At 43.0% G+C, this 27,176-nt stretch overlaps 2 protein-coding genes across 5 annotated transcripts; both read left to right on the top strand.

Annotated features, from left to right (window-relative positions):
* The first annotated feature begins 272 nt into the window (after positions 1–272).
* LOC143329111 (casein kinase I-like) lies at positions 273–17,186 on the top strand. 4 transcript variants are annotated; one of them, XM_076744837.1, is made up of 12 exons: positions 273–396; positions 4,650–5,830; positions 6,123–6,192; positions 7,521–7,669; positions 7,771–8,005; positions 8,845–8,930; positions 9,069–9,153; positions 9,312–9,457; positions 10,009–10,089; positions 12,813–12,914; positions 15,209–15,315; positions 15,915–17,186. In XM_076744837.1, the coding sequence occupies exons 2-12, from the start codon at positions 5,531–5,533 to the stop codon at positions 15,967–15,969; spliced, it is 1,416 nt and encodes a 471-aa protein (XP_076600952.1). In that variant the 5' UTR covers positions 273–396; positions 4,650–5,530; the 3' UTR covers positions 15,970–17,186. The 4 variants fall into 4 exon arrangements, with proteins under 4 accessions (XP_076600952.1, XP_076600954.1, XP_076600951.1 ...); XM_076744836.1 differs by having other exon boundaries at positions 275–396; positions 9,309–9,457; XM_076744839.1 differs by lacking the exon at positions 12,813–12,914.
* A 2,321-nt stretch (positions 17,187–19,507) lies between these two features.
* On the top strand, positions 19,508–27,015 carry LOC143329817 (major facilitator superfamily domain-containing protein 12-like). Its single transcript, XM_076745914.1, has 12 exons — positions 19,508–19,601; positions 20,070–20,265; positions 20,685–20,804; positions 21,810–22,020; positions 22,129–22,261; positions 22,475–22,705; positions 22,821–22,913; positions 23,047–23,139; positions 23,312–23,482; positions 23,580–23,674; positions 24,553–24,683; positions 24,865–27,015. Exons 2-12 carry the CDS (start codon positions 20,118–20,120, stop codon positions 24,906–24,908), a joined length of 1,470 nt encoding a protein of 489 aa, XP_076602029.1. The 5' UTR covers positions 19,508–19,601; positions 20,070–20,117; the 3' UTR covers positions 24,909–27,015.
* Positions 27,016–27,176: the final 161 nt, after the last annotated feature.

Consider the following 27,176-nt stretch of genomic DNA (forward strand, 5'->3'; position numbering starts at 1 on the left):
GTGTGTCTGTATGTATACATATATGCATATATAGATACATATGAACAGACAACGTATGAAAAACACACAGACATGGTTATTTCAGAAAGTAATGGTAAAAGAAAAACAACTTTTCTCTGCAAATCAAAGTGTGCGTGACCCTCACGCTCACTAACACACGCGCGCGCACGCAGATTTTCAGTCGGTATTCTTCAAAGCAGGTTACGCTCGCCCCGTCCCTTTACTGCGCCGTACTTATCTCCATTTACGTAAATTGCATTATGGTCACTGGCGAGGCTTTTCAGCTGGTTAGCCAAACATCCACAGAAAGAGATATGAGCAGGAAAACGAGACGAAGAAAATGAGAACAGTTTATTCCTACGTAGTAGAATAGCAACCAAATGAACATCTGTTTGGGTACGTAACTTCTTTTTTTCAACTTTGGACAAATTTATTTGTTAAATTAGCTGGCTATGTTTATGAATGACTGTATGGGCAGAAATTCAACGTTAGCCAACATTAGCTGGTTAGCTGGCTGGCTAACATGTTAGTCAACGTTAGCGCCTATCAGGCTACGTCTTGCTGCGACCATATAGGCTAGTAAACGCTAGCTTGGTAGCTAGTTGTTGATATGTTACACTAGCTACCTAATTCACTTCCGTACGTCAGTTTTGTTGTTTTTATTCTGTGACATTACTTCGCTTCATTTGCTGCTGCATTATCTCCACTTAGCCATTTCAAGTTTGTTTCAATGAAGCTAACGATGTCAAGCTACACTGAGGCCAAACACACACACAAACTACTGTGGCCTAGACCTAACTTCCTGCGTTACCTAGCTCGATTGAGAGTTTGACATGCAATACCACCACATAATTAGATTTTCCAAAATAGGCCAACAGCTAACGTCGGATAGCGACTGTAGGCGTATAGTTATCAGGTTGAACAGTCGCTGGTGCTTGAATGTTGAAGTCTGCTGCAGTCGTATCAGCTAACGTTAGCCCCATGAACAAACTCGGGCTGCTTTGGTCTCACAGTTCATTACCTTCACAGCTTTCTGTTCCACCATTCGAAATGTGACAACTAGTGACAATCTTGAAGGAAGCTCCCTTGTACAGTCTCCCAGGTTGCCTTTGAAGTATTCACTAGTACCTAAATCATATGTAGAGATGAGTAAGAGGAGATGCAGCTAAGTTAACCATTGGAGTGTGGGTGGTGAGACAAGGCCATGTTGATCCAGCTATAAACTATGTTTCCCTTAAAATCCTCATCAAGAGCTGCTGAGTAGATCTTAAAATGAATAGACTGACTATAAGGACAAAGGCTTCCACTTCCATCAGGGCCACCAGTCCTGCATGCACTCATTGGCTTGTTACTGTAAGGTGGCATTGATGCACAAATGGAAAACTGTCAATAGGGATGTGCTTTTAAAATTTTGCATATCATGCCTAGCACTGTCACCAATAGTTAACGTAGGACACAGTGGACTGGCAATGTAGAGAGAGCAGTAAAGGTAGAAACAGAGTAATGTTTATTAGGTAGTGAGTATAGCATCGCCACTGACCACATTAGAGCAAAGATGACAATTGGGAAAGGTCACAAATCGATGTTTATTGAAAAGCCCTTGTACAGTTCTTTGATTTGGATTATTCATATGTGTTTTGTTTTTTAATTAATCTCTCAGGAATTGTACAGAACATGTTTTGAAGAGTATGTTATGATTTAACACATTTTATGATTTGATTTCATGAACTTTTCATCGATTAAAAAGCAGAGGCAGTCGAGCTCAAATTGAAGGTAATCGTAAATAAACTGTGTGTAGAAATCTCTTAGCACATATATCACCACCTGCAGACTTTATTTACCCTCATAATCAGTGTATTTATTGTTGTGTTGCACTGTACAGTCAGATTACCTTCATTTGAAAGTCACTTTGTTATACATTAGGAACACATGGTGTATAAGTTACATGGGGTGTAAGTTGTGAGGCTTCGGGCAGATTTTTCACTTTAAAGAAGTGGTATCTAAATTGGCATCTCAAAAAAAAAAACTGTTATATCAGATTTTTCATCATATGGATAATCTGTAGTCCCAGTTGCTTAGTAATTGAGGTCAGATTTGTAGCCTGTGGCATGCTGTTTAGTAGGCACTGTGGGGTGTGAAGCTGCATGCAGGGTTGTTGATGTAGTAAACCACAAAACTTTCACTGCTCAGGTTGATGTAGTCAGACGATAGAGGGGCCATGACACAAATCATTGCAGACAGTGGCTCAGTTTTGGATACAGTTTCCTCCTTTAAGTGCCTGGCAAATACTGTTTTCAATACCTATATAGTCTTACCTGAAAAGTCTTAAAAGGAGCTAATTTTGATTAGAAAAAATGTCCAGATAACTTGGAAGTATACATTAAGAAACTATGAGTTGTTTGAAGAAAGGTTGATGTGCAGTGATCGAGTTGCAGATGCTTGGGTAAATGTACTGGGGTCAAAGAAAAGTTTAAAGGCTTCCTGTTGGTATTTGATATGCATGTAAATTAGTTTTGATACCAAGCTATTTTAGAACATGTTTCCCAATTAACTGCATGATTATGAAGGAAGTTATAGAAGAGAAAGTCAAACTTGGCCAATAATTTGTCACCTTCTAGTTTGTGGAAAGACAGAAGAGCAAGTGTGTTTTTTTTTCTTCTGAAGCTGGCTCAAACAAGACCTCAGTCTTTCATATTGTATTCATGCAAGAGTTGCAAACTCTTCTTTTAGCTGAGGCCAAAGATAGTGCGTTGGAGTGATGTTGCTTCTCACTTTGCACAGACCTAACCCTATGTCATATATGGCCTATAGAGTAGCATTGATTTTTGTGTGAGTTGCTCAATCTGACAGGCTTCCTCTGTGGGAAGGAAAAAACAGTGTTTAACCCGCAACAGTGGATGTAATTAAAGGTATAGGTCTAACTTCAGTCAGGGCCAAATGCTGTTTAATTTTATTATGCAATCTGATTTTAGTAATCCTGTTAAGTTAAGAGCAACCTAATTCCCTCATTTGATAAACTCAGCTGAGCACAGTGCAAACAACAACAAATCAAGTTCTCAGGCAAAGAGTTGACGCAGCTGCACTGTAGCTGAAGTTGTTTCACATAGCTGTGAAGTCCTTCTGAATCCCACTGTGTTCCTAGATTTGTATCAGCATCAGCCATTTTTTACATGTATTCAGCAACTCTTATTGGCTTCAAATATCCTGTGTGGGGTACCTCTAGTTATAGTGCTTGGAGGAAAGCAGAATGTCAATATCTGACTAGATTGCAATAGACCGGTGGAGTCGTTTGTGAGACTACAGTGCTACGTGATGACATTTTTGTTGTGATTTGAAGTGCTGACTAAAATAGAGAAAAAATGTAAAATCCACCTACTGTATAAGATTTGGGTCATTGTGTTCTGTTCATACATGTTGCGGTTCCTTACGGGGCTCAGGGGTCATGGTATTCCTGTTCATGACATCATAGGAGACGTACTCAGCATTGTCCACTATCTCAGACATTTCCTCCCCCGCCTCCTCATTATTATCCTTTTCTCTGTGTCCCTCATGTCATTAAATGAGTAAAGAAGTGGCCCTGAACCTCTTGCGCTGTAAACTTTTATTCTGAAAGTTGATTGAAAACAGTGCCAGGAACAACCTGAACTTACATACATTAGAGTGGCATGAAGCCTTTGTTATATCACCCAAGGTGGTGTCATCTTTTCCCACGAACAGAAAATGCAAATTCCCTTTGCCTGTGTGTTAACTTACGTTAAATTTGTTGTTCAGCCAATCTTTTCTGCTTTAAAACTGAGCCCTGGAGGTACCAGTTAAATTTTGGACAGATCATCTGAACATTGTTGTTAATTTAATGTGTACAAACAACAAAAATAACAAGGCCATATGCTTAAGTTTAATAAGTGGATGTAATGTATATGAAATATTGCATGCTATAAGTATATACTTTTAAGTAGAGGGGCAGTTGTGTTTGACTGATATTCATGTTTCATCTGCTACCTGCATAGTTAGATCTTAATAAAAACACGTGCATTACCATTTATGAGTTTGTTGTAGCAGGAAGAGCAGGAAGAATGGGAGGAGAGGGAATATGAGAAAAGGAGGAGTGAAGATAGAGTCAGTGTAAAAGGAAAGAAATGAGTGCAGAGGAAAACTCAGAGGAGAAAAGGAAGGAATTGGAGTAGCTAGGATGAGTGTTATTATTAGAAGAGGAAATCAGAAACGCTAGAGAACATGTCCTGTCCTCATGGAGGAAGATCTGGCCTGCTTTTCTCTCAGAAAGGCCAAATGCTGTCAGTTGGTTACTGTTTTGAATTTTAAATGTAAAACTTTGAAATTTCCCAAATATTGCATGCAAAAAATGTATTTTGTTACATTTTCAAAACCCTGTCAGCCTGCTCTCTGACCAGTTATCTTTTACTTGCTACGGCATCTAACGTGTTTTCCTCTGCAATTATTTCTAGAGTATCCTTTCTAAATAGGACAGAGTCTGTTGGCTAGTAGTTTTACCGTTGAGCTAAAATTGTTCAGGAAGCCCAATAAAGATGGGCCTGTGAAAATATTGTGCTATACATTAAATACAAAAATATGTCTCTGCTTTATGAAATCACTCCAGTCTAATCTATTTTTTTTCTCTGAATGTCTTTCAGGTGGTACACTGAAACCTTGGCACACAGCATTCTTCACACCGAGGGGGCGAAGCTTCACGTGCTGTCCTGTAGGACCAAACCTCTGAGTGAAAGATCATCGGCCCCTGTGACAGTGGACAAGTACAGAGCTCCAGCATTTATAGGAACAGATGCTATAACGCCAACTAGCCAGGACATATGGCAGTAAATCAAACACCTGAAGTATTAAGTTATACTCTAATATCAGAGGTGAAAAAGGAGAACCTCTGAACTCCTTCAGTTTTTATAAACTCAACACACTTGCTGTCAAAGTCTGGGCTGGGGTTGGGTGTAAGGGTGTTGTCATGGTGGACTGTTATGTCTGAGCCTGAAGCTAGCATAGCTTCCTGGTTTCATATAGCATGTTAGCCTATGGCTAGCAACGTATGGTGACAGATCAGGCTGTTACCCTCCCCTCCATCACCATCTCTGGCCCCTACAAGGGGGTATAAACTAGTTGGTAGTGGTGCCCCCTTACCCCATCATCTTTTCATTTCTCCTTCATTTAGTCATCTTTCCATCTACCCAACAATCATCAGTTGCTTGTGCTCTCATCAGCCCTTACCACTTCTGCATAGTACAAAGTGCTTTTTAGCTCAGCCTAACTAAGCTCTGGTCCAGTGTTAGATCCACTTTCATTTGAATTCATCTCAAATCTGTCCCAGTTAAACTTGAACTGCCACAGCTCACTCCCTGCCCTCTTTAAAGTAAAACCCAAACCCAAACCCCAGTTTAATTCACATTTTGGCCCAGAGTAGACCATACAAAATTCTGACAGTCACGCCGCTAGGCAGTTGTTTTGGTAGTTGTTTTGGTTGCATGGAATCGGCTTAACCGTGGAGAGGCCAGGCTACCACAAACTGATGGACTTTGACAAGCGAGGAGTAGGGGGAGGAGGTGGTGGTGGTGGTGGGGGAGGAGGAGGAGGAGGAGGAGGAGGAGGAGGAGGAGCAGGAGGGAAGGGGGAGACAGAGGAGGGGAAAAGGATGTCTGGGAAGACAGGGAGTCGATCAGGGCATGGTAGCCGGGGTACCGGCTCCAACTCCGGGGTTCTCATGGTTGGACCAAACTTCCGGGTCGGAAAGAAGATCGGCTGTGGGAACTTTGGAGAGCTGCGACTTGGAAAGAACCTGTACACCAACGAATATGTGGCTATCAAACTGGTAAAAATGATTTCTCTGTATACAGTTTGTAGGGCAGCTCATTTCATTTGTTTAATAGTGAGAAGAACAATTATTAATCCATATTTCAGAATAAACGCATTTGAAAGGGATAGAAAACAGTGTGACATTATACATAAACCATTATGTATTTGGAACATGTTTAAAATTGGGCTTGACTTCTCTGAATATGTTTTGTCAAAAAATGTGTCTTGTGAATTCTAAGTTCTGAATTTTACTGTCGCTTTTGTGTGACAAGGAATGATTCTAATTCAAACATAATCCTCCTTTGTAGGAGCCCATCAAGTCACGGGCGCCACAGCTCCACCTAGAATATCGCTTCTACAAACAGCTGGGAAGTTCGGGTGAGAACCACCATCTCTTTTCTCTGGTTTTCTACTTTGAGAATCAGTCAAGGTTAAAAGGAAGGGTTTGCATGTGACCAACAGCTATAAAGAAGTCAGCTGTGTGTAACATATACATTACTGCTGGCTAGCAAATAAGACTTTGACTTGTGTTTTTTAGCATAATTTCTCAAAGGAAAGTGCCATATTGTTGCCATATTATTGTCTTCACTTTTGCTGATTTTTACCAGATGTTTGCCCAGTGTTGAATGCTCACTTCCCATGCACTATTGTCTTGTGGACATATCATAACATTTTTTTTCTGATAATACATGCGAGGTTCATGCTATTCCCCCCACCCAGACCAACCAGTATGAATTGTTCATGGTGCAACAAGCACCAGACCACTTGATGGGTTTCCCACCTGACAAACTGTGTCAATTGGAGCATAAGCCAGAAGAATTTCTGCTGGTTATTTAACTCTGGGTCTAAGCAGTGGCATCTTTACCACTTATGACTACACAGAGTTAAATGTTATAGCACTGTCTATGCAGCCCATGTAGGAGAAACAGCATGTTAGCAGCAGCTTCTTCGCTCCTTGTCTGTATCTACACAGGATGGACTCAGGTGTTGCTCACCTCCATTTGGCAGTGTACAGAACTCACATACAATCACTGCAGTTACATGCATAAAACAGAAGAACTGGACTTTTTAAAATAGTGATGTGTATTTCCTCAGACTTTTGTGAAACGGAAAACTGAAACGCCTCCTGTGTAGACAAGACAAAAGTGTGGGTGCAAGTCACATGGCTTGGACCTAAATTGGACTCGTCATAAATCAGATGATCCCAGACAAGATGAAGTCAGTGAGGACGTATAACTAAACTTTGACTTGAATACTAACGACTTGTGACGCCACTTGGACTTGACTTGGAATGACTTGATGTCCTCACAGCCAGTCACGCTGCGTGAGCAGCAGAGAAAAGTAACGTTGACAATGAAGACCAGCAGATGGAAAAAACATGTTACTTCAGATGATCAAATTCAGATGTAGATATGACTTTGGGCAGTTGGAAATGGTCAGCAACATGCAACACTTTGTTCCAAAGAAATAAATACAAATTTGAAACTGCGTTATCTCTAAATTTGCTATATTAAATGTTAATTATTTGTATAGGCACCATAATGACTTGTTGAACTTGGACTTGATGTGGTGCTTGTTGGTCTTGACTTGCGACTTTGATGAGCTATACTTTGCACACCGCGGATGCCTTTACAGTCACGTGATGATTGATGTTTAATACATGCACACATAAATGTTCAACTCCTGCTCTTTATTTGTTCATCCAGAGGGCGTACCCCAGGTGTTTTACTTTGGACCATGTGGCAAATACAATGCTATGGTCCTGGAGCTATTGGGACCCAGCTTAGAAGATCTGTTTGACCTCTGTGACCGGACCTTCTCTCTAAAGACTGTACTAATGATAGCCATACAACTGGTAAGACAAATACAAAGAAAACCCTTTTTTTCTTTCACCCCACACCCTCACACTTGTAGTTCATTGTTGGATTTTTTAAATCTACCTTTTTCGCTCCTTAGATAACCCGTATGGAGTTCGTCCACACCAGAAGCCTGATCTATCGAGACGTGAAGCCTGAGAACTTCCTGGTGGGCCGACCTGGCTCTAAACGGCAACACACCATCCACATCATAGACTTTGGCCTGGCAAAAGAATACATAGACCCTGAGACCAAGAAGCACATCCCATACAGAGAACACAAGAGTCTGACTGGAACTGCTAGATATATGAGCATCAATACACACCTGGGAAAAGGTGAGCTCCTCCCTTGTGCTACGTAAAGCACACATGTACCACACCAATCCAAATCATTGATCCATACCATATGAACCATAGATGTCTAAAGCCTTGGAAGAGCTGTGTGCATGTGAGCACACGCTGAACCTTAGCAAAACATGCATTTAAACCTGCGTCTAGTCACTTTGCCTTCTGTCTCCGTGATGTGTGCTGCTGTTGTCGATGTGATGAAGAAAAACAAGGTGCTGCCCACCAATGACAGAAAATGATAAGGGATGTAACTTTTATTGTTATGTGTCAGTTATAGCTTTCTTAATCTTAGTATGTATGCAAAGGATCTGATAATCGTCCAAAATGCCCTCCACAATTTCACGTCTTCAAGTAATTAGTTTTTCTGTCACTGTATTGTCAGTCTGTCAGTGAAATAAAGAAAAGAAATGAAGCTTAAAGGCAGAAAATCTTCCACATATTTGCTGAGTGAATAAAAACTTGACTTTGCAGACTTGCTTAACACTTTGCTTGACAGCTTGCATCTGTCGTGATTGAGACCAATAAAGTCTGCTCTCAACCAGTGAAAGCAACGCATAGAGGAAGTTTGAAAATATTTTTAGTGACCAGACAGACAGGAAGTTAACCATTCTAAAATATCATCATGCCACTGGGAAACCATTAGTGATGATATGGTTTAAGTAACATAAAGGAATGAGACCGTGGTGAATTTGTCTGCCTTTGTCACAGAAAGAACCAGACTGGGTGTTGAAGCATAGTGTTCGTCTTCTTGGCAGTAGTGGTGTTGAATTCAACACCACTGATGCAGTCCAGCCATTTAAGCCTTTGTTGTTGATCTGTTATTTCAGAGCAAAGCAGGCGGGATGACCTGGAAGCTCTAGGCCACATGTTCATGTACTTCCTGCGAGGCAGCCTACCCTGGCAGGGACTCAAGGTGAGGAGACAGCTGACCAACCATCCAGTGTGTTCATCAGTCCAGTCACCTTTGTTTCCCCCCCTTCCTTTCAAGCATGGACCTCTGTCTTCAGTTGCCTGTTGCAAATAAATTCCTCCCCGTCTGTCTCACTATCAGGCTGACACGCTAAAAGAACGTTATCAGAAGATAGGCGACACAAAGAGAGACACGCCAATTGAGGTCCTCTGTGAAAACTTCCCAGGTTCGTATACACACACAATTCTGCAGAAAAGTGGGGTTTCTGTGCAGTTGGCTAGCATATGTTGATCAAATTGTGTCTGTGTGTGTGTGTGTGTCTCTGTGTATGAATATGTACATGTGTGTGTGAATGTTTGTGTGCCTGTGTGTATGTAACAGAAGAGATGGCCACCTATCTGCGGTATGTGCGTCGGCTTGACTTCTTCGAGAAGCCAGACTACGACTATCTGAGGAAACTCTTTACGGACCTCTTTGACAGAAATGGATACATCTTCGACTACCAGTACGACTGGACTGGAAAGCCACTGGTTAGTGTGGAGTTGGTGTTTTGTCTTGCATGCACACTCTGGGCTGTATGTGCTGCTGGGTTTAGGACAGGGTCAGTTCAGCAGGGATACAAAATCATGACTCCTCTCCTGTGTAAACAAGAAGTGATAAAGTCATGCTCTGCACTTACACTCATATCTTCCAGAGTCAAAGACCCTTCCTCCTCCAGGTTTAAGTTGCTTTGTAAACTGTAATCTGAGTAGACTCGCTCTGCGTGAGGTCAGCAGAAAACAGTGTTGAAGTCCATATAAAGTGAGCTTTGAGCTCAGCGTCTGAGGTTTGAAATTGGAGTGGTACACAATGCTGCAGCATTCAGCATCGTCACTCCGAAGCTTCTGCATTCGATGTGATGAGTTTTTAATGACACAATAGTTTATTGTACAGGGCTTCTACTGCTCCCCTCATCAGTGCAGTACAGCTTCATCTGTTAGATCAAAAATCGGATATCAAGTCCTCGTAAAGAAATGTTATTTAACCATCTGTGCATTTCCTTACTCTGATCCCACGTTGACCTCACTTTCTGTGTGTTTAGCCCACTCCTATTGGCCCAGTGGCCAGTGAGACTCCACTTCAGACGAGCAACCGAGAGAAAGCACCGCAGACCAAAAACCAGGTAGGCACACTCATTCTGAACAACTAGAAAACATGGTCATGTTGGTGTTCCCGTTCACATGAGTTTAGTCGTGTCTAAACATTTGGAACAGATTCGGTAGCCAAACTGTCCAAACCAACTTTAAAATGGCAAATGTGCCGGCGTAGTTAAGAGGTCGACCTGTGTTTTCTTCACTGTAGGTTAGACACACACACACACACACACACACACACACACACACACACACACACAAGCAGCTCTGCCTCTCAGTCAGTGTTGCTCCCCAGCTTTTATCACTTTCTTATTTGTTCTACTTTCAAAAGCCAGTTGGCCTTGTTGCAGGGTTAACTTGCTTGATTTCTCTTTCAATCATCACTAAAGGCTGCAGCCGAAATGCGAGCAGCGCTGCAGCAATCCAAACTAAAGATGCTCACATCAAAAATGAACAGACTACAGTAAAGCCCGCCTTGATTGCTTAATACCACAGTTGTTAACTGTCATGGTATATGGTGCCTGTTAAAGTATTAACACCAGTTCGACTTTTTCATGCTTCACAGTATCGAGTCACAGTGGACAGTAGGGGTGTTTTGACACTGATCAACAGAAAAGCCTGAACACACTGAGTGTTGGTCACCCTCTGCAGGCTCCACAGTTGGCTGTCAAATGTTATTTGCTTCTTCAGGGAGGATGGCAGCTGTAGTCAGACTCGATCCACAGCAGTTACAGTGGATTCCATTTCCACAGCATCCGAAGCTTCATTGAGCTCATGGTAGACCGCATATTCCCACCTCTGAGCAGGGACATTTACAGCCTCGATTCCAAAGACTTGGGATGCTGTGTGTAAAATGGAAATACAAAAAGAATTTGCAAACAAACTGTGTTCACAAACAATAGTTTTACAAAGTGTTCCAGAAGCAATGTAGTAACATCCTTCATACAATCATGTGTTCACAAAGTGGTGAACCTCTCTCCATCTTCACTTGTGAACCACTGAGCCTTTCCAGGATGCTCCTTTCATACCCAATCATGATCTTATCACCTGTTACCAATCAACCTGTTTACCTGTGGAATGTTCCAAACAGGTGTTTTTGGAGCATTCCACATCTTTCCCAGTCTTTAGTTGCTCCTGTCCAAACTTGTTTGAAACATGTTGCTGCATCAAATTCACAACAAGCAGATATTTACAAAAATAAGTGAAGCTGATGAGGTGAAACATTAAATATATTGTCTTTGTGCTGTTTTCAAGTGAGTGTATGTCAAAAAGGTTTTACACAGCGTCCCAACTTTTTTGGAATTGGGCTTGTGCTTTATGCCTAATACAGCCCAGCCAACACATCGATCAGCGGACATTGGACAATCACAGATACATTGGAGATTTATCAGTATTGGCATGAATTCTTTGCTTGGGGTAATTGTTACCTTAATATGGTATCGTGAAGTGAATATTATTACACAGTGTAATGGCTCCAGAATCACGTCACCATCAGCTTTTACATTGATTCCCTGTAGGCCTCGCTTTCGCGATGCAATTCTATCTGACACGAGTTACGATCTGCGGGGATAATGAAGGCTGACGAGTGATCCAGTCAGGATGGCACCGTTTCTATCTGCTCTCATGTCTCCATTATAGATTAAATGAATGAATTTATGAACTCATGCTTTTTCTTCTACTCCTCCACCCTCAAGCAAGTTAGTTAGTTGTTTGTGTGAAGCAACACTCACGCTGCACTATTATTCAAATTTTGCTTTACCTCTACAGTGAACATGTTTATTTCTTCTCTTATTTCCAAAGTGGTGTTGATTTTTGTTATACCACTTGGAAAAAGCTAGACGACGTTGAAAAGTTGTCTCTTTCTAGTGAGGTTTGTTGTTTCAGTGCACTGATGTCACTTTGGACATTCAAGCTTACTGTTAAACTGTAAAATATCCTGCCTCCATTAAATATCTTTGTCACATATATTTGATCACTAAATTTGAGGGATCATTGCAAAGACGTGCGCAAAAATCGAACATCTGCCCGTCTCCATGAAAACGTAACCACAAGATGTTTATCACTGTTCATTTTGTCATGCGAGGTTGCTGGCAGTTATGTTCCCTGACTTCAGGTTTTTAGTTAATGTCTTCTCCCAGGCAACATAAACACCCTTCTAAAACAGCACCAGGCCTGGAGAGAAGGGCTGGCTTTCCATAACCCACAGCTTCATGGCAGAGATGGGTAATAGGCTAAAGTTCACATGAAGCTGAGGGTTTCCATGCCCCCTTTTTTTTCTGTTGACCAGTGTCAGAAAACTAAACAGAGGTACGATGCGGGTGAGGTGACGGTGAAGATGATACAGAAAGTGGACCACGTCCTTCTCCTTTTGCATGGAGCCTGCAGAACGTGTGCACTCTCACTGTACTGCGCACTTGAGTGCTGACCCTCCTGTTCTCCACCACCAAATACTGACTCTGTACTCACTGTTTCTTTTCTCTTTCCCTTCTCACTCTTTCCTCATTCTCTCCTCACCGTACTGCTCCTAAACCCAACGCTCCTGTCCGCCATCTGCTCGTCTTGCCACTTCTCCTTCACCTTACTTCTTTTCCTTCTTCTCTCGCTCTACTCCACCCTGCTTCTTCCCGTTCCCATGGCCTGACTCTTCCATCTCACCTGTCCTATTCACCTTTTTCCTCCTGCTCCACCACCTCTTGCCGCTCCTCCTCCTCCCTTCTCGTTTCTCTTGCGATCGGCCTCCTGTCTCCTCTAGTCTCCAGAGGGGAAAGGCAGTGAGTCCCAGCCCACTCCAGTGACCAATCGAGAGCTGCTGGGCTCCCATCTCACTGCTGATAGGCTGGGCGGGTCTGTCCAGGTACTAAGAGGAAGGGTTAGCTCTGCTGGCTTCCTGTCTGTCTGCCTACCTGTCTGTCTGTCTGTCTGCATGACTTTCTCTGTCTCTGCAGCAGGGCTGACCTCAACTCTCTTTCCTCACAACCTCAATAATTCCCACTCATGGAACTATTGTAATAGAAACTCCAAAATAAGATCTTCACTTATCCATGTTAGGTTTACTCAGCATTGTTTGGTGATGTTAAGACTTTTTTCAAACTAACACTACCTTGTTAACATTAAAGTAATGGAGACCACCTGCAAGGGTACAGATGTAGGTCGGCTGGTTTCCACATGGTGTAGACTGCTTTTTGTGAGCTGACCAGTGACAAGGTAGAGATTTGGTTTCATACTGTGTTTGTTGGAACAGCTAGAATAAATAATGGAAAATGAGCAGAGGTTTAGTTGGGAGTTATGCCTGAGACCATGTGAGTTGGTGTAGTTGATGTGTGTGTGTTAGGTAGATAGTTTCTGTGTGTGACAGGGGGGTTTGGTGAAGAAAGGTTCAACCTGCTTTTGGCCTTTCATTCTAATAAATACAACACCTAAGTCTCCAAATAAAGTTCAGTAAGTGCCATTGCTCTTGTTTAATTGTGTGGTTTTCAATTAGTGGTCCCGAAAGCAACATGGGGTGACATAGCATCATGCCACAGAGCAGACATTCATTTAGTGCTGTTAAGTTGATATTTGTTGGGAATTTACAGGTGACATAATCTATTTGGAAGCTCCAGTAGTTCCCCTGTGTTAGCAGACATTGACTCCACTGGGTAAAATCATCCAGCTGTTACCTTGTAGTGATGGCTTACTTTGCAAGAAGTAGCATCATCCTTCATGTATTGTCTGTCTCATCATTATTTGTGTCCAGCAAACTAGCAGAGTGAAACTAAACTGACCAAGAAGATAACTAATCCAGTGTCTGATTCATTTAATTAGTATTATCAACCATGACAGGTGAGGCCTGAGCATACAGTGCAACTCCAGCCACGTTAAACGTGCCAGCTTTGTATTTTGCAGCACTCCAGCATACATAGGAATATGATTTGGTAGCAGTTTGAAAATGTATTCGAAGATGGCAACAAAGCTGTCTTTCTGGTGTGACTTTTGTGGTTTATTTGTGCTGTACAGGACTGTTTCATATAAATGCAGTCGACAGGGAAATAAAAGAATCAAACAAAGAAGAAGCAGAGGGTTGGGAAAAGACAGAGAAAGCATAAACACACACACACACACACACACACACACACACACACACACACACACACACAGACATTATGTCATGATTTGAGCATTCATACGTGAGCACTAATTTCAAAAACATCATCCTGCTGTGTACAGCGACACTGCAGGACATTGTGTTGTTATCCATGTTTTCTTCAAAACACACCTCTGTTTAATCCTCTGTTTAATGTTTTTTAATGGAACAGAATTATTTCCATTTCTACTGAGACACGTTAGCAAAAGTGACAATAGCAACTGACACCTTAATAGAGTTTTGACACATAAATTGGCCCATTTTTAAAGTAAGATTCAACAGAGTGGCCAGTTATGACTCTGCATTTTAAGCTGCTGCAGTATTGGCATGAAGTGGATTTTGTCAGAGTTGATTTAAAAAAACACATTTCAGTCATGGCATGTGCATTTAAGGGATTGGGGAGAAAAACAGCAAATAGTTGTAAGAGGTGAGCTGCTTAAAGGAGCTGAAAACAGCTGCAGCAAGATGCTCCTCGCATGTATGTGTTACGAGAGCTGCTGCTGTTAAGCTGCTAAATGGTAACTTTTTGTTCCACATTCTGTAAGGTGAAAAAAAAAAAACACACTGTCAGCCATTAAGCAGAGGTGCCGCTACTTTGCATGGCAGCAAAATGAATGTTGGCGATGCCTGTATGTCCAGAGGGGTGACGCTTCTCTGGATGTCTCAGCTCTTCTGGGCTATTCTGAGCACGTCCACATTAAGCTGGCTGCATTTGAAAACAGTCTTTTCCTTTGTGAGGACGGAGAGCAGGACACAGGTGGACCAGCCTCTGTCTGTCACACTGCCTTTTGGCTGTGAAGCGGCCTCTTTTTCTATTGACTTGGTTTGTCTGTGTAGGAAAAGACCTTTTAAAAACAGACAGCAAAGTGTGGAAGCGTCCTGTTTTTCCACACGTCAGCAGCGTTTTCAGATTCATCCGTCTTAATGTGGGCGTAATGCAAGTCTTTAATTTGAATTTTGTCCCACCAGGATAGGACGTCGGTACGTCTGTACTCATCCCTTTCTCCTCCATTTTTCATCTCTAGGTGATGAGTTCAACCAATGGGGAGCTGAATACAGACGACCCCACTGCAGGACACTCCAACGCACCAATCACAGCCAATGCAGAGGTGGAAGTGGCTGATGATACCAAGTAAGAACACACACACACACACACACACACAAGTTAGAGTAGCATCGTGGTAATGTCAGCTCCTGCAGCTCTGATATGAACTGTTTGAGCAGTAACAGCAAAAATATCCAAATTTACACGTAGATCACTCAATTTAGATGTGAAGCAACTGAAAAACAAGGTATTGACAAGCGCGTGCTGAGATGCTCTTGTGACTTCCTGTGGCGTCATCATTCTTCATACTGCATGGATTTTACTCTGAAAGCAGTGTTGACTTTGCACCAGCAGGATGCTGACAGTGCAAAAAGTCTTTTGTCTCTCTCACTAACAGTCAAACAGTGAGTGTGATCACATTTGACTGATTCCAACCATAAGAAAAGAACCCAAAACTATCATCACATGATTCAAGTATTGCTAAATAAGATTGGTGAATAGAATCATGTGATGTCACCTTTTTCCAACGAAACCACTTCAAACCAGTGAGAACAGAAGAAAACACAAATCTGTCATGTGAAACTCTGGTGTGTCTCTGTAATTGATTCGTTAAGAAAATCCATCTATGGAGATATTTAAGACAGGCTGCATTTGAGGTGTGTTACTGATGGTTTGTGTGTTTTCAGGTGCTGCTGTTTCTTCAAGAGGCGGAAGAGGAAAGCTCTCCAGAGACACAAATGAAAGCAAGAGACGAGAGAGAAACCCTGCTCTCTTTTTCCCCATCTCCCTTTTCTTTTCTGTCTCTCTCTCTCTGTCTCTAGCCCTCTTCATATAACCCTCTCTTTCTCCTCCCCCTCAGTCCTGCTCTGACCTTCCTCCTCTGCTGTTGGAGGTCCTGTAGTCTACCTTGGGTCGGCTAGACTGGCCGGACCACCAGACAGCAAAGTCGAGAAAGCTGATCTACTGGTTTCTACTGCTCTGGACTGACCGGACTGACCGGACTGACCGGACTGACTGACTGACTGACTGACTGACTGACTGACTGACTGACTGACAGAGTAACGTGTTTGCTGTTCACCTCGGAGCTTTAAATGTGGACTAGCTGGACCGGCGATGGCGTCCTCGTGTATTTACGGTCACAGACTGAACTGAAACTGGATCAACACAAACTGCTGTGGGAAACAAGTGACCAGCTGATAGACTGTAAAAGGCGAGCTGATTGGCTGACTGGCTAGTTCTCTGGTTTTTTTTGTTTTTTTGTTTTTTTTCTTCCTTACTGACTGGTTCAGAGGAGAGAGACATGTATTTCTGAGGAGATACAGAAGAGAGGACAACGGAAGGATGAGAAGCAATGAGACTGTTGGACCATACGTGCACACAAAACATACAGACACAGACACACACACACAGACACACACACATACATATATACAAACACGCTGCACACTTTGTCGAGCTCATCATAAAGAGACTTCATGGACAAAAAGATGCAGCTCTTGCACATAGTCTATAAAGTTTTTATTCCCTAGGGTCGATGGACGTGTACCGTGAGCGGCTTGGTCTATTTCATGCAACAGATCAGACTCTGTGTACTTCTCAGAATCATTCACCCTCAGAGGAAAACCTCACAACCACCAGAATCAAAAGTTAAAAAAGATGTTTATGTGAAAACTATGCTTTTTCTTCCCGTTTTAATTTGTAACTAAAAAAAAAGACTGTCTTCAATTTGAAACTTGTGTTTTGTTTTTTGTTTTTTTTGTCTTTTTGAGTTGTTCAAAAAGTTTGTGTTTTGTAGCTTCGAGTGTGTTCCTCAAAATGTATTTTTTTTAATAACTTGTATTTTAAATTTTCTGTTTTTTTTTTTTTTCCTCTTTCTCTCTGGGTTGGAGGGTGGAAAGGTGGATAACTCCATTAAAAAAACAACCAAACAAAATAAAAACTGATCGTCATTCATGGAAATCCTGAACATTCTAAACACCCCGCAGTGTTTGATCATGCAGGCACGTGGATCTGACTGATGATTAGTTTCATCACAGCAGTCTTCATGCTTTTATCATGTTTCTGTCACAAAGTGGACGATCAGTTGACATGAGAGAAAAAAAACTATGTTACAGGATAAGATTGAATTTTTTAAAAACAGCTGTTAGTGCTTCACCCAAAACTGAAGCGCAAAATGGATAAAAGCTGAGATTCATTCAACATTCATTTCACCTCGAAAGACCATTGAGGGGCTGTCCTCATTCACAGTGGTGTCAAGATGCAAAACAGCAGCTGACAATAAAACAGTTATATACAGAATAATAACGTATAAAGTATAGGAAAAAATAGAAGAAATTAAAGATCAATACAATATTTAAAATGGAGTGCAACATTGAGTTAAAAACATTTACAATCCATTAGATCTATGTCTCAAATAAGGCCTTTGAACAGCCGCAGTGGCAGCACAGAGACCACGTGTGAGGCCTTTTACAGGTTATTCCATGTATAAGTGCACTGCAAGAAAATGATGTTTTCCCAAATGCAGATCTAATCAATGGAGTGTGGAGCATCAGCCTATTCTGTGAGCGAGTACCAAGGTTATGTGAGTTCAGAGTTAAAAGGGATGAAATGCAGGGTGGAAACAACTGCATGAAAGCTTTATAGATGAATAAAAACCAATGCTGGACTCGCCTTACTGCCAAAGCAGGCCACTGACTTTTTATGGATACTGTACAAATGTAGTTATTGATCGCCAGCAGTGATGGTCTGCTTCCAGACCTCTGATTTGTCCCCTACACTGTTGAGCAAATCGATGAACAAAGTGAACATTTGCTGATATGCAAATTGGCCCTAAACACACAGTCCAGCTGAGGCTGATGGGAGTGCCATTAGTTTGCAGGTTTTTGGTCATACACCAAAGTATTCCAATTAAAATGTGGACCTGACGATGGCACTGGAGGAACTTCGAGCATCACCAACGTTATTACAATCCAGCCTGAGGGGAACGTGAATTCCTGAGTACATTCCATCCATCAAGACGTTTCAATCAGGATAACAGACCGTCATTCCCATCCTGAGAGCCCTGTAACTTGAGTTTTGAGGTAGTCCATTGTGAATTCTGGGGTGTGATTAGGGTCATTATCATGTTGTTGAAGTCATCCTGTTTTCATCTTCAGCTTGTCACAGACAGTGTGGTGTTTGCTCCCAGACTTTACTGGCATTTCATTGAATTCATTCTTCCAGAACTTGTTTCAAGCCTGTTTAGATGTCCCTTTGCAAACTTCTGACACTGAATTTTGTGGTGAGGAAGCAGGAAAGGTTTTCCTCTGATGACTCGTCCGTGAAGCTAATATTTGTGAATGTGTCCCTGCACAGTAGAACTGTGCACCACCGTCGCAGTCTGCTAAATCTTCCTGAAGGTCTTTTGTAGTCAAATGGTGGGTTTGATTTGCCTTTTCAACAATCCTCTGAGCAGTTCTCTTCCAGAGTTGTCTTTGTCTTTCAGACCTCAGCTTGACCTCCACTGTACCTCTTAACTGCCATTTTTATGAACTGAGGAAACAGCTACCTGAAATAATAACTGCTTTGCTGGCTTCTTATAGTCTTCTCCTGCTTTGTGAGGAACAGTTATTTTAATTTTCAGAGTGCCAAGCAGCTGCTTAGAGGAGCCCATGGCTGCTCATTGTTGGGGCACACACACACACACACACACACACACACGTATGTATGTATGTATGTATGTATGTATGTATGTATATTTGTGTGTGTGTGTGTGTGTGTGTGTGTGTACGTACGCCAGCCTGTGCATTGACGTCTATCTGACGATGATACAGTGATGTAACAGATATGATTGTACTTTTTTGGAAAGACAGAATTCTGTTCCGTTGCATTTGAAACATTATTTTGACAACTATTCCTAATAGCAAATATAAGTGTTTTTGGCGGCACCTGCTTTCTAAAATTCCCTAAAATTGTTTGGGAGTCAAAGTTTTGAAACTTTTTGTAACATCTTTAGTTCACTACGTAACAGCGGAAGTGAGTTGGGGATATCTCTCACGCTTCATATGAGTACATCGCTGATCTTTGACTGTCACTCACGTGTCACGTGAGGAAATTTACCAGTGAGGCTTCCGCTATTGGCTAAGAGGAGCGAGGAGGATTTCCTATTGGGCTACTCATCAGGGTTATTTTGCTTACATCATCATTGCCGGTCTGCGTTGTTATTTACATCTGGCACTGTTCTTATTGCCAGATGTGTTTTTCGTTTGTCTCCTGTTAGCTAAAGGTTCACGATGGAGCTGTTCGATATTTTCCGGACTAAACATTAGACGCTGCTACCGCTGTGCGAAATATGCGAAGAATGTGTTTTGAGGAGGTGTCTGTCTAATTTTGAGGTCAATTTTAATGGGCTTCCGATTGTTTCTCAGCCATTTAAAAGACTCCGGACAGAGAGCTGACATACAACATCTGCCTCACGCTTCATACTCTTATTAGCTAGTTAAATATGTCGGAAAGGGAGAAATGCGGAGATGAAAAGCACTTTGTTCCGTTTCGGTTTTCATTCCTCTGATGCTCCTCCTGGCTTTGACTCAGCTCTCCACTGTCACCTGATTACAAGAGGAAATTGACACCGTCATGGAAGGGAGAATGTTCTTGGTGTTCCTCCGGCAGGGCTGACAAATAACTTTCTGAGCGGACTAACATGAGGATGTAAAGTCTTAACAAAGATAGTAACATGAGACAAAAGGGAACCGAAAATAGCTCTGTTGTCATTTAGCCCCGTTCAACTTCTCCCATCGTAGAAAAAACCGTGTGACTTCAGCTACTCTGCTGAAATTATTTGAACTCCGTCATTCCATCAGATGAAGGCGCGCGAGGAGACTTGAACGGCTTTGTGTCCACGAGCCATCATGTCGGATTCACAGAGGTCTCTGCCAGCGCTCACGAGGCTCAGCTATGCCGTGGGCCACTTTCTCAACGACCTGTGCGCCTCCATGTGGTTCACATACCTGCTGGTGTTCTACCACTCAGTGCTGGGATTCCAAAACACATATGCAGGTTAGTCTGTCTGTCTGCCTGCCTGCCCGCCTGCCTGTCTGTCTGTCTGTCTGTCTGTCTGCCTGCCTGCCCGCCTGCCTGTCTGTCTGCCTGTCTGCCTGCCTGCCTGCCTGTCTGTCTGCCTGCCTGTCTGTCTGCCTGCCTGCCTGTCATGGTCTGTGCAGTCATACACATGTTGTGTGTATGTGATGTGTATTAGCATCTGGATAAAGCATACCGTCCTGTGCTAACTCATTGTGAGGCTTCTAATGTTCACTTGATGTTACACTGACTGCATCAGTGGGAGTCAGATTAAACTGTGTTGATGCCATTCATCTTACACCTCTGCTGAGACTATTTCTGCATCTTCATTTCCTGCAGTCTAATAAAGCTGAGCCATTTTCATCCTTGTTTCCGTCTCATGTCTACCTGTGGTGCAGGTGTTTTGCTGCTTGTTGGCCAGATAGCTGATGCCATCTGCACGCCTCTCATTGGTTACGAGTCTGACCGAACCCCCGGCTGTGGAAACTACGGCAAGAGGAAGACATGGCATTTAGTTGGTAAGTCAAGTAGACAGACAGGTGGACCGTGTTACACCGTGGCTTCACTTTACTGCCCCACGAGATTCAGAAATGATTTACCCTTCAACAATAAAGTGCAAATTCAAACAATTTGTGATCCACATACAAGATAATCTCATGGTGGCAGATATTCTTTGCCACCATGTTTTTCTTACTGGTTTTGTTTACATTGATATGTACTGATATTAGTACCTGTTCGTATTAGCAGTCTGTGAATGTTCTTCTGAGTGGCAGCATCCTGCACTCCAGCAGTGGGCGGTTAATGGCTAATCAGATAGGAAGTGGTACTTGTTTCTGTCGTTCAGCAGTTCTCTACAAGCTCTCATAAAGAGCATTCATGTAACTTTTTATGAAACCGCTGTTTGGACTGTGCTCCCATACTGAACACTTGGCCTATATTTTACTGATCTCATTCAGGTCAGATCATGTTTTACAAGAGTGTGTAATGACTACTATCAGAGGGGGATCCAGAGGTGGTCCGTCCTCTGTGCAGAGTGACTTGACTAGTGCAAGCAGGCTAGTGATACACACACATGTACACAAGGAAAGCTCAGTTATAAACTGGCATATATAAAGGTCATATGGTGTTAGGCTGAAGCTCTGGCCTCACAGTGGTCACCCTAACCCTAATCCTTCACTAAAAGTTAGTTGTTCAGTATTAACTAGGTAGTTAATGGACACTTCACTGAACAGTCCAGACTTTATGAGTGTGCAAAATGTTTTTAAAATTACAGCTGCGGGACACAAGATATCTTCTGCTTCACTGAAAGGTTTGTTCTCAGTGATGTGACCTGGAGGCGTAAAGTTTCCTCATCACGCTCATAATATCTGCTGGTTCGCCCACATCTTTCACCCTTCTGCAGCTGATACCATCCTGCGAAAGGAAGTTCAAGGAGCCACGTGAAGAGACGAGTTCTGCTCCACTGAACTGATAGAACACAGTGTGAAAGTCATTTTTTGTGCTTCTGTGTGTGTATTATCCAGGTACACTGAGCGTGCTGATGTCCTTCGTCTTCATTTTCAACCAGTGTCTGGGCTGCAGCACTCTCACCCCTCAGTGGGCCAGCTTGACCTACTTCATCCCGTTCATCATCGTCTTTCAGTTCGGCTGGGCCGCCACTCAGATCTCCCACCTGTCTCTCATCCCGGAGCTGGTCACCTGTGAGCACGCTAAAGTAGAACTCACTGCGTACAGGTCTGCTTTACACACACATACGGTACACACAGCAACACACACACACACACACACAGCAAGGTCATCTACAGATCTTGAATAAGCAGTTTCTCCTGTGTGTCGATGCAGGTATGCGTTCACAGTGATAGCCAACATCACAGTGTATGCAGTGGCTTACCTGCTGTTCCACGTCCAGGCCGGACAGGACGACGACCCACTGCTCAGTGATGCGCTCGGCCCAGCAGATGTCCCCATCTTCAGGGTGAGGAGGCATTCTGATCACATGACACAGAAGTGGGTGAAGCTACTGCTAAAGACCACTGAACTTTGATGGTGTAGAGTGGCTCTTAACATACCAGAGCGCTGGAAGCCGCCTCTGTTTCTGCATTTGTTCGCTGGCTCTAAAACAGCCACAGCTTCCCGTCTGTCGGGGTTAAGTGAACCTTGACCTCTGCTCTGCTGTGTTTGATTCCAGAACCTGTCGCTGATTGTGCTGGGCATTGGCGCTCTCTTCTCCCTCTTCTTCCACCTGGGAACCAAAGAGCGGAGGCCTGCAGCGGGAGGGGAGGGTGGAGGAGAGGAGGGGAGGAAGAGGACAGAGGAGGAAGAGGAGGAGGGGGAGCGGAGACCTCTGCTTCCTCGCCCTCAGACCTTCTCATCTCCTCTGAAGTGGAAATGTTGGCTGCGGCAGCCTTCGTTTTACCAGGTGGGAAGATCCCGGCTCGATGGGACTGTGACTTGAACCCCACCTGCAGCTTCACCGTGTGACTGAAGACGTCTTTTCCACTGACAGATGTGTGTGTTCCTGTGTGTCTCTGTAGGTGGCCTTGCTCTACATGTCCACCAGGTTAATAGTCAATCTGTCCCAGACCTACATCTCAATGTATCTCATCAACACTCTGGGTCTGCCCAAGGTACCACAGAATCCTCACAGCCATTCTTTTTCACATTCATGTCACATGCCGAGCACACCGTCAGTGATATTCTGCATCCCTGCTGCATTCAGTCACTGTTTGTTCACTCTGTGTCTCTTTCTCCCTCCAACAGAAGTTCATCGCAACAATCCCATTAGTGATGTACCTGAGTGGCTTCCTGTCCTCCTTCATCATGAAGCCTCTCAGTAAACGCATTGGAAAGTGTGTAAGTGAAACCTCACACCCGGCTCCAGACCTGGATAAGCTGCATGTGTGAAAGAGGCTTTATTTCCCCAGTCAGCTTCTTCCAAGGACTGATGAGCTCCAACATGAACACATTTCAGCCAGAGTTAGATTTGGTGGTCACACACGGTGTTTCTCTCCTCTGATTGGTGCAGCTCACCTACTTCGTGGGCCTGCTCCTGATCCTGGCCTTCTCCTGCTGGGTGCTGCTGGATGACAGCATGGGTCAGCGGGTGTACGGGGCCGCTGTGCTCCTGGGGGCCGGCTCAGCCACGATCCTGGTCATATCGCTCGCCATGACCGCAGAGCTCATCGCCGATCAGACGGTAAGTGTGTGTGTGAGGGAGGTGTGACGTGACCTTCACTGACTGTTGCCTTTTCCACCCTCATGTCTTTATCTTCTATCTCTTCGTCTCTCTGCAGCAAAGTGGAGCATTTGTGTATGGAGCCATGAGTTTCACCGACAAGTTGGCTAATGGAGTGGCTGTGATGATCATTCAGGCCCTGTATCCGTGCCAGTGAGTACACACACACACACACACACACACACACACACACACACACACACACAGTGTAAATGCATGTTTACCACAAATAAAAGATCAGGTGACTAGTCCTGATGAGAGGACTGAATCTGCAGTCATGCTAGCAGCTCTGTGAGTCACAATGGTGCTTTGAGCTAAATGCTAACATCATCATGCTAACAATAACAACCCTGATGTTAAGCAGGTATAGTGTTTACCATGCTCACCACCGTGTTCTTAGTTTAGCATGCTACCATGCTAACATTTGTTAATCAGCACGAAAAACAATGTACAGCCTCAATGCTGAGGCTGATGGGAATGTCATGACTTTTGTGGGGTTTTGCTATTGGGTATTTTAAGTACTGGACAAATTAAGATGTTCAGCTAATGATGGCGCTGGAGGAAAAGTCAGAGGATCACCAAAGTTATGTCAGTTCCTCATGAAGTGGACATGACTGTCTGTACCAAATATTGTGAAAATACATCCAAAAGTTGATGAGACGTTTCGCTGAAGATCACAAATGTCACACGACCTGCACGGCCGACAGCAGCCATATGATGTGGACTACAAACCCTGTGTTAGAAAGCAGCTCTGTAGAGTTTGAAAGGTGCAGGCAGGGAGAGCCTAACAAAAGATGCTGTTGAATTGCATCATGGGAAATGTAGGATCCAGCATCTTTAGGGCTGGAGCCCTACCGAGGACTAAACGTCTGAACTCAACTTTGACCATTCCTGTTTTAATCAGCATTCAACAAGGTTTCCAGTGTGAATGTACTGAATCAGAATCTCAGTCTGAATCTAACGCTTTGTCTCTGCAGCAGAAAGGAAACTACACACACTGTAAACTATTGTTGTCTCTCTCTCTCTCTCAGAACTGTGACGTGCTGTACAGCCTGTGTGTGGTTCTATCATTACATCATGGTCACAGTAACAGGAGGCGTGGCAATCATCGCAACTTTGGCGCTGTGCTCCATCCTCATCTGGCCAATCAGGATCAGACCACGTGAGTCACACAACTATACTAACACAGTGTATTTTCTCACTCATTAGAGCTGTTCCTTCATGTTGTTACTGCTTAGCTCTGGTCCACAGCTTAATTACTCCTTTCTCCTGTTTCTGTGTGTGTGTGTGTGTGTGTGTGTGTGTGTGTGTGTGTGTGTGTGTGTATGCGTGTGTGTGTGCAGGTGGTCCTCCAGTCATCTCTGAGGATGAAACCAGAGTGAACTAACAGCCCTTCTCCCACACCAGGAAAACAAACTGTGGGGCAGTCTCAGCTGGACAAAGAGCTTTCACTTTTGTTTCTTTTAAGATTCATTTTTAGGTTTTCAGGGGGTTTCCTGACCAGCTGCTCACTCGTGCACTTAATGTAGCCCTTCTGCTAAAGTTACAGGACTTACCAGGGAAACCAAAGGAACTCAGAAGGGAGATTTTTTTTATTATTATTATTTTATGCTTAACTGACAGTTGTAGCCATTTTCAACCTCGATCTTGTTATCACATCACTTTCCAAAAGAAAAAAAAAAGGGATTTACTACGGGTTTAAACTGGAGCTGAAAATCTGTTGGTGTAAAACGAATCGACAGCTTTTTCTTTTTAACACTTAATTTATTCATTTTATCAGTTTACAGTTTAGCCAAATGATGTTAACAGTACAAACGACAGCACTGACAAACACAAGAAATTTGCTAACAGTTGCTAACGAGAGCAACATAAAGCCCATTCATATGTTTGAATGACATGTGCACTGTAAGTGCAGAGTGTACAGCAAAGCCTCGAGGATCAGGGCCAAAATAACTCAAATAAAACTACAACCTTATCCAGGAGCAAAAGGAAATAACATTCAAATTCAAGTAAACCTTCATTCCATAAAAGACACACACGTTATCAGAACTCACAATACTAAAAGGTCTGAAGGTCTGCGTAGTGCTGAGCAGACTTGAGCTGTCGAGATGCCGCAAAGGATCGACTCAGTGAAAACAGATTTTCTTATGTTTTTAAAGTGATCCAGTCAAAGTGAGTCTCAGTTTCTCAGTTTGAAGACAATCAGCAGCTACTTTCTAATCTTTTAAAAAAAGGGATGAAGAATGAGATCTTTGATTGCATAGATTCCTGTGAGCATCAGCGGGTTTGTTGTTATTGATTATTTCTGTGTTATCTGACATTAGCTACAGCCTGGGGATCTGTCTAGTGAAGCAGTCAAAGGAATGTTCATCCTTTGAAAAATGATGAGAAGACAGGCTCCAGGCCACGATAGATTTCCGTGAAACTATATGTCATTTCATGTGTGCTGTATGAGACAATACAGAGCATGAGGGGAGAGACTGGAAACATGCTGACGTGTAGAGTAACCTCACATGATGGAGGCATCGGCCCACCTCAAGTGGGGCTGCTGCCCTGCTGCTGCACTGGCAGACAGCAGAGCCACGACAGGACGACAAAGGGAAGCAGAAACAGTGCGAGGTGCATTCAAGTGATCAAGCTCAGCAGCACCAAAGACGAACCATTTTAAATCCAGTGTCCGAACAGCTGATGTCCTGACACTACTTGGCAACATGAGCGACTTAGTGACGCTGACGTGATGGACAACTAAACCCCAGAAACTCTCTCTCCTGGATTTCAGAGTGGAATGCTTCATGAAAGGCTCACGCCACTACATTTTGTTCCAGAGGACAAACCATTAAAAAAAAACACTACATCTACAGCCACACAGACTGAAAACTGCCCCTGAGATCTGGACAGCAAAGAAGGGAACAGTGGCTGCATTTACACGTGCACTTATCATGCACTTGGCATTCTGGGTAATTGCTTCGCAGGGTTTCACCCTCTGCTGGGCTCATTTAAAGGGATACTGGGGGAACTGATGTTTGTGCCTAATATTTGTGGATCATTTCCATAAAGCACTCTTATTTGGGTTTTGTCTCTCATGGAACGACGACTCATTATTCTGAGATTTTTGTATTGTGATCATTTTTCACCTCTTCATAATCAGACCAAATGGGACATAAAAACTATTTTTCTATAATCAAAAGAAACTTGAATGGCAGTATTGTATTTTTTAGAGGAACTTTAAAGGGATCAGTGCTCTAATGTGTGCAAACTTATAACGTGAATACTAAAATAAGGGAATCGGGCTGAGTTATGGGAGTGTTTGGCAGGAGCTGTGTTCAGCTCAGTGGAAAAGATTCTTTTGTGATTTTTAAGCGACGCTCTGCCGACATAATCTCTTATCCCAACTATGACTTTATGTTTGAACTACATTTTGATATCTTTGATCATTGTGTGTGTGTGTTGGTGTTGTGTTATAAAGAGACATTAAACAGGTTTCATGAGGTGCAGCCAGCAGCGTGTCTGAGTCATTTACTCAACTTTATGGAAAAAGTCATCATGTGGTCACACCATAAGAGGAAGAATTAAGATGATGTTAAAGATTATTTTAAGCAAATGTGGTTGAGACGACCTTTAAGTGTTCCCACAAAAATGACAATAGTTAGATTTC

This window comes from Chaetodon auriga, chromosome 12 (genome assembly GCF_051107435.1).
Source record: "Chaetodon auriga isolate fChaAug3 chromosome 12, fChaAug3.hap1, whole genome shotgun sequence".
Taxonomy (NCBI): domain Eukaryota; kingdom Metazoa; phylum Chordata; class Actinopteri; order Chaetodontiformes; family Chaetodontidae; genus Chaetodon; species Chaetodon auriga.